This window comes from Urtica dioica, chromosome 4 (genome assembly GCF_054948205.1).
Source record: "Urtica dioica subsp. dioica isolate 48M chromosome 4, U.dioica_male_clone48M_v1_H2, whole genome shotgun sequence".
NCBI lineage: Eukaryota > Viridiplantae > Streptophyta > Magnoliopsida > Rosales > Urticaceae > Urtica > Urtica dioica.
Genome location: NC_142759.1, coordinates 30,916,263 through 30,924,134, shown reverse-complemented (window position 1 = coordinate 30,924,134; position 7,872 = coordinate 30,916,263). Strand labels below are relative to the sequence as shown.

Here is a 7,872-nt window from a genome sequence, read left to right as displayed (position 1 = left end):
GTTATTTCTGTGCGATTCAAATTGGCTATCTGGTGTTGGTTTTAAGGGTTTCTTCAACAATAAATATAACGTGTATAGAAAAGAATTTTTGAGGTACTCTGTGTATAAATCTATAAATCATTAAACTTGAGTTGTAATATGCCAATGCCATGTAACATGTTGAGCTTGAACTAAAATGATTCCAAAAGACATAATGAATGAATTACGGCATTATGTAAAATATGTCCATGTTATATCCACGTCATATCGTTGGAACATTATCTTGGGTTTTATTTTGTTTTAAAAAAACAATTTCTTTGGTCTCTTTATCCTTGTAGCCTGAAATATAGAAGTCAAATTAAGATAAATACATATGAATACTTAGAGGTCAGTCACGACTAAAATTGACTTAACTAGAGCTTGTTAGGGCATTATTGGCTGGGAAAAAAAATTAAATGAATGCATCATGGGAAACGGAAACTCCTAATAATAATTAAAAAAAATTAAAAAAATAAAATAAAATAAAAAACAGCTTTTTTTTAGTTCTTCCATCAATTTTTTATTCCTTTCTTTCACAGCATTTTATCCTGTCAAGAAACTCGATTTTAAGGATTCACGAGTGCAACTACGGGAATAAGCGATCACGAGAAGGCTATTCAAATTGCCAATAAAATAAATACTTGTCACTTGTGAGAGGTTCTACACAAGAAAACAAATCTTAGTGTTCATCTGTTTTTGTTTTCTTGAGACCCTATTTTATATATACTGAAAAACAAAAATCAAACAAAAAAAAAAAAAAACAAAGCAATCTAATCTAATGGTAATGGTAGTTAATTTGGTCTAGTTGTAATCTCATATATATTTCAGTCAGTTTTGGATTCGAGTTTCATGGACTGTAAAAATGCATGCTCTTTAACCGGTAGAAGATTTATTCTCTTTTAACTTGCATTAAATCATGTCATCTTAATAATAATATCACTCATATTTGCACGGCTAATATATCATGTAATCTTGATTAATAATGTCATTTAAACTAAAAAAACAAAAAAAAAAAAAAACATTAAGCAGAAACAATTTCTCTACATACGTCCGTTTGAATCTATTTTAAATAGTCTCATGCTATACATGTACAATACACAAACTTTCCCTTGCAATATAATGTGAAACCCGCGTGAGTTTTAAAAGTTTAGGAGGTTTGTACAGATATATTGGCGTTGAAAAAGAGATCATTATTTATAGAGCTCAGAATTAACAGATGTATGGATTTGGCCTTGGTTTTGTGATTCTATTTCAATGTATAAATAAATTAAGTCTTTTGAGGCAATATCACGTGAGAGAGCTCTGAATCACACATAAATCACTGAATTTTGACTTTTATATATATCTTTCCTCATTAAACAATTGCTATATGCAAGTGCAACTACGCTATATCAATTGAGCACGTAGCTACTTGACGTTTTCCCTCGAAAGTTACATTCACCTTTCTTTTAGCCTATTTTGTTTTCCAACAAAACACTTCCGTGTAGTCAACGATTGATCTCGGTATACTACAATTAGTGTCAAATGGTGATTTCAGAAAAAGCTTTTTAAACCACAAATGCAACCTATAAAGATCACACCAGATTTGCCTTGATTCCAAGGGAGGCGAAACGACCAAGCAATAATGGAAATCTGTACGAAGATATTTGTACAACTTGTGAAGTGTTATCTCATTACAAATTTGATTTATGCAGAACATTAACAAGGGCATAGAGAATGATTTACATATGAAATCGAAGTTGAAGCAACAAATTCCAAACTCTACCAAATTCAACACAACAAGCAAACAAACATGAATAACATTCTCTATTTGAATAAAGCCAAGATAAAATGTTGAGAAGAAATAAAAACACTCAGACCTAGTGATCATTAAATCTGGATGAGAAACTATCGTGGCTTTGCACCGCCTCCGTTTTCTTGGGCGTTGGAGACGGGAGTGGAAGAGCCACTGCGCCTAGTGCTGGACTGGCCGGTGATGGTCCGGCCCATGAACTTACCCGCCTTGCTCAGCCCGCTTCCGACGGCCCCAAAGCCGCTGCCGACGATCCCCACGCCGGTGCCGAGCCCGGACCCCACGAGGCCGACTCCAGTGCCGATTCCGGTGCCCACAAACCCAACTCCGGCCCCGACCGCGTCCATTGTGCTTCCGATAACGCCCTCCGCTTTCAGCTTCTTTCTCTCTTCCAGGATCTGCTTCTCTATCTCCAGTGCGGCTAGCTGCTCCTCCTTGTTGAATTGGTGGTAATGGACCTGACTCCCCCAAAAATAAAATTCAAAATAATTAAGTAGGTGAGATTAGCCCGGAAAAAAAAAAAAAAAAATTAAGTGAAGAGATTAGTTTGGTATCAATGACTAGACCACAATTCCTGAACTCGCGCATTAAATGAGGAAAACCCAATTCTTTTTCTTGGATGAGAACCCTATATTTTAAGCCATTAAAGACTCCTTTTCATTTTAATTTCCACAAGAAATTATTCTCCTAATTCAAACATTTTTTCGAATGTCGTATTCGGATATCATGTTCGAAATTCTATTTCATGAAATGAGTTTGCCAGAATTTACACACCACCACATTATGAGGGAGAAACGTGTGAAAGATGAGATTCGCAATTGAAACACAATAACAATAGCTAATGAATAAATGTGAGTTGACAAAAACCTTGAGTAAGATTGTTCCTCTGTCCTTCTTGTCCTTGACTTTCAGAGTGTCCAGTGATGATAGAAGTCTCAGCTCATATTCTTTCGAAGTTTCCGCTTCAAGCTCAATCAGGGGTAGTTTTACGATTCCCAATCGCTTGTCTTGCCCAATATCTTCGTCAAATACCTGTTTCAAAGGGTCCACGTGAATTGTTTATATGGATTAAAGCATAAGCAGGAAATAAGGACAATAGGAACGATTGAAGAAAGAAAGTGAACCTCAATAGTGAGTGATTGTGTTTCCTTGTCTTCAGCGATCAGCTCGAACGTCTGATCCCAAACAGGGTTTAGGTTGTTATTAACAACCTTGGTCTTAACCTTGAACAGAGGCCGTACTTGTATAACCGCATATGGATCAGATTTTCCAACAAATTCCATGTTCTTCAAACTATTCGCTCTTATAACTGTCACCGTGAGCTTTCCTTCTGGTTTAAGCTCCAATTCACTGAATAAATGGAAAACAGCTCGATCAATTATGCAAATGAAATAAAACGTCACATAGTGGACAAACCCAAAAAAATTGGACCATTGTAAGGAAAGAGATTGCATCATATATCACCAATAGCATGGGTATGAATATACCATTCAGTGCGTGCTTTATCAATTAACTTAACTCAGAAAATAAGAAAACTGGAAATGCAGAATCCTATCTTTAGCTGTAAACCTCTCTGATATCTTTAGATAATCGCAGCTTGGGTTTCATTTCTGTGTGGAACTAGATCTTTTGTGACCCATTTTTGCCTCTATCGCACTGGTTGTATTTTAGTAAATGAAACTTAATTTTGAATTTCACTTGAATTATGGATCCTTATGCAACATATACTAAAAGTAAGAGGGTAGATCTAAAGACAAAATGCTTCAGTCCCATCTTTTCCAAACTTCCGTGTATCTACAGGAAACAAGAATCAGTGACAGAAATAGATGAGAGTATAACTACCTTAAATCAACAGGAATGCCTCCAATTGGAACAACTATCCTGTGGGGCCACTGGAGCATATCTGTGACAATTGTATCGACTGTATCCTGAAAAATTTGTGGACAAGATGGAAGTATAAGAAAAGAGTACAAATCATTCAAAACATGCCGAGGTTTATTTACCAGTACAACAACTTACATCAATCATATCTGAAATTCCAGGAAGGGCGGTCAAGCTTCCACCCACAGCCTTCAGAGTATAATCAATTCTAGGCTTTGGCTGATTAAAGAAATAACTGAGTCAAGTCGCTTTAAAAGCACTGCACACTTATTTATTATAAACCGAGACAGAGAAAGAAGCTCATAGATATGACCATTTTACCACAAAAGAAAGATACGAGGATAAACACATCAAGCTGTAATATAACATACAACCATGTTGCAACAATAGTTACGTTGGATTTAATTTCCAGGAAGGCGAAAAAGGTAACCACAAAACTATAATACAAACCATCTACGACTATCTCTTATCGACGAAAAACAATTAAATTAATACAAAAGGAACTACGGTTTATGAGAGATACCTCAGATAGTAGGGCAACCACAACAGCAGAAATACAGGGGATCTCTTCACACAGTTGGAAGATAACACGGATAACAGTGAACACTTGAAGATCTTTCAACTGAAAGAAATGATACAACATAAATTCTGAGACACAGACTTCAATCAGCAAAGATTTAATTTCCAAGAAACACACATAATAGCTGCTACCAAAGACAGTGAAATAAAACTGGAGAGCATTCAACTCAGATTATTCAGCTAACCTGAATGGGAATTGAAGCTACAAGGGCAGCTTCAACGGCCAAGACAATGCTTGGATCACCGCCCCACTTGAAGTCAATGTCCATTGTGATCTGACCCTTTTTAAGACTCTGGACGCGAATACCTGCATATGTGTTTTATCCCAAGACACACAAGTGAGTGAAATGAAAATGATAACATACGCCCCTATTCTCAGAATAAAAAAAATCAGAAATGCAAAATCTGGGAAACTCATGACAGATTCTAGCTTAGTTAACTTAATTACAAGAACAAAATGCAGGATCTTCTAGCTGTACAAAAGAACTTGAGGAGGATAAATCAATGGCAATCTTATAATCACTCCTCCAAATCTATAGCCTAACTAAAACCAGAAAGATTCATATACAGCTCTAACTAACATTGCGATAGAATAAGTTACTCTCTTGTTTTGAAAGCTGATAGAAGAAAATATTCCCATTCAGAAAAGCTTGAGAACGGGGAGTCTTAGATTCGATTGTGGAAGTCCTTTGACTGGAATACAACACAATCTACTGCATACAGCGATCGAGTTGTACCTTCAATTTTGGGTGCCACTGTGCCCAGAGACAATTTGCTGAATTTTAATGAGGTAATGCCCGTTGGTCGGTATTCTTCCAAGAGTGGTTCAACGGATTCTCTTATCACCGCTTCTCCTGCCTATAAATGATCAAAACAGCATCCTTAAGTTTAGAAATCCAAGGACATCAACCTACTTATTTTACCTAGTTTTACATATTTGGTTGTCTAATATCCTCAATTTGTTCATAGAAATTCAACATTTCGTATTATTTGTAATGGAAAATAAATTAAAAAAAAAAAAACAGCGAACAATACAACAAACTGACAAACTGTGACCTTTTCAGGCTTGAGCTGTACGTTTTAACGAGATTTTTTAAAACTAAACGGCTACTTCCACAACATCGACATAGCAGAGTTTTAATAATAAAGTGCATCAAGATGATAATAGTATTACATATAAAGCATTCATCAGGTGGCGACGAGTTTTAATCTGTACAAATGTCAACTATTTAACTGAAACACACAATATAAAATTTCTTTCAGGGAGGAAAAGAACGCCGAGACAATTTATATCAAAGTCACACAACCATACATATTAACAGGGAAGAAAAAACTTACATCTGCAACATATGGCCATAATTTGCTCAGTTGCTTGTTCAGCCATTTCACCTACAAGTACAGAACAAATTATTTATCACAGGATAAACAAATTATTTTATTTAAGAACGAAAAAGAAAATGATAACAGAAGATACCTGTTCAAATACAGGGAAAGAAATCCATTCAGGATAATTGTCCCCACAGATTTTCTTCAGGTCATCTCTAGTAAGAGATCCAAGAAGTTTTATATCAACTGCCTGCAACACGAGCGGAATAAACTTAATCCTTGTCTAAAAATTATAGCAATCTACGCAAAGATTTGAAATGAAGTACCATACTATTCTGATGTTTCATTTCAACCAAATATATATATATATATATATATATATATATATATATATGCTCAAAAGCTGCAGTAATGGACTTTGGCCACTTCAAAATCATAATTCAGGACTGCATTCTAAATCCATATTGCCCTGTAGAGAATCTTGATGTTTCATAAGGGTTTCTAGCCTTACTTTGTGTTAATAATCATCAAAAAAAAAATTAAATGAATAAAAACAAGCTATGTTAAAGATCCTAGGCTATATTTATAGCATTAGAAAGCAATGATGTATTATCAGCTGTCAATCTCTCTGTTTTGTGATCTTAATTTGTTCACCTGACTTGAAAGGCAAGATTTCTAGCTTTAAATTTCTTGATTTTGATACCTTAATCTGTTCATTGACTTGACACATCATCTTATGATTTCTGTTTCCTTAGCAAGAAAAGTGAAAAGAAAAAATCTTAGCTGTAAAGATCACAACATTTTTAGTATTTATAATCTCTAAGCACATCAATATTAAAAAAAAATTACGAGTTCCATATACAAGCTTTCAAAACCGCTTATCAAACACCAAAACCTTCACAATTGAAGTCAATCTATGCTATTATCAGCATACAATAACCTAAAGAAACAAACAACCCAAACTTAAATTATTATTTATCATTCAAACCTTCAACATTTGGATAAAACTAGCTAATATTTCTTGCCAAATTGTCCAAAACAAGAAACTCCATACTTTGGTTTAAAAAATATTACATTGTAGCTCGACACACAGCTGTTCAAGAATTTCAAAGACATCTATAAACGAATTCAGACAATATCGCAACCCCAAATCTCAGCTTCTAAGAACACTCTGTAGTTATTCTTGGGCAAAACATATAGAGCTCAACTCACCATAATTTTTTTTTTTTATAAAAAGGAATAAAAAAAAAAGGAAATTGACCTATTGCCATTATCAAAAACAAATTGTGTCAGTAGTCAGTACTGTACCTTGGCGATTCGCTTGGTGCTTCGACGCCTCATCATGTGGTTCCAACCCGCCATTAAAGCGACCCCAACGATCATCCCCATCAAAATCCCCGAAATCAGCCCCATTGTTGCCCCTAATTCGCTCTCGAATTCCACGCCAAAAACCTAACCAAAGAAAACTCAATCCAGATCAACAAAAGAAGACAACAACAGCAACATTCCAGAAATTCATGAATGGAAAGAAAGTGAATTATCAGTGAAGCAACGTACGAGAGACGAAAGAGATTAGGGATCAGGGAAAGAACAAAAAGAAAAAAATAATATCAATCAATCAATGGAGTTATAAAGTGCGAAGAGCATTTATGAATCCATATCTCTTTCTCTCTCTCAGATAAGTGCGTGTATTTTGTTATGGTGTCTAAAACGGCCATTCGCAAGAATCAGATAGGCATTTTGACGTGGGAAAACGGTGTCGTTTGTCGGCAATGTGATTTTTTCAAGCTTCACTCAGAACCAGATTTTGGCTTTTATAGTCGGACTCAAAATCCCCAAAAACATTTCAATCAACAATAATACTATTTTTTTTTTTTTTTTGAAGGCAACAATAATACTATTGGTAGGCCATTTTGCTCACCATCTCTCTCTCCCTGTTTTTTTTTTTTTTTTAAGTATCTATGCTTTTGATTTATTCTCGTCACCATTTAATAATTTTATATTTTAATTAGCAATAATATCATTTTATTTTCATTGTCACGACCGTTTGAACCGTTTCTTTTTCTCTTTTTTTTTTAAAATAAAAAAAGGAGCCGTTTCTTTTCTTGATCGAAGAAGTATTTAGTGAACAATTCAACAGTTTCATATATTTTTTTTGTTTTTATTTTATGCTATCTTCATTTATTATTATCATTGGTATTATATCATATTATTTATTGTGTCGGCAAAGAATATTTTTTATGTAATTATTATAGATTGAGAATTTTATACGGTGT

At 34.6% G+C, this 7,872-nt stretch overlaps 1 protein-coding gene across 1 annotated transcript; it reads right to left on the bottom strand.

Annotated features, from left to right (window-relative positions):
* Nucleotides 1–1,640: 1,640 nt before the first annotated feature.
* NTMC2T4 (Calcium-dependent lipid-binding (CaLB domain) family protein) lies at nucleotides 1,641–7,405 on the bottom strand. Its single transcript, XM_089612153.1, has 12 exons — nucleotides 7,154–7,405; nucleotides 6,905–7,048; nucleotides 5,745–5,846; nucleotides 5,609–5,659; nucleotides 5,008–5,128; nucleotides 4,456–4,577; nucleotides 4,215–4,313; nucleotides 3,830–3,910; nucleotides 3,653–3,738; nucleotides 2,935–3,160; nucleotides 2,678–2,842; nucleotides 1,641–2,268 (listed from the first exon to the last, which is right to left on the bottom strand). The coding sequence occupies exons 2-12, from the start codon at nucleotides 7,007–7,009 to the stop codon at nucleotides 1,906–1,908; spliced, it is 1,521 nt and encodes a 506-aa protein (XP_089468279.1). The 5' UTR covers nucleotides 7,010–7,048; nucleotides 7,154–7,405; the 3' UTR covers nucleotides 1,641–1,905.
* Between the last annotated feature and the right edge of the window lie 467 nt (nucleotides 7,406–7,872).

Bases quoted from the DNA above. Each gene is read 5' to 3' on its own strand.
- NTMC2T4 (XM_089612153.1), bottom strand. From the start codon at position 7,009: ATGGGGCTGATTTCGGGGATTTTGATGGGGATGATCGTTGGGGTCGCT. The intron at 3,911-4,214 runs GTATCTCTCATA...TTCTTTAATCAG, and splicing joins TGGTTGCCCTACTATCTGAG to CCAAAGCCTAGAATTGATTA. The intron at 2,269-2,677 runs GTTTTTGTCAAC...TGGGGGAGTCAG, and splicing joins GAGGAACAATCTTACTCAAG to GTCCATTACCACCAATTCAA.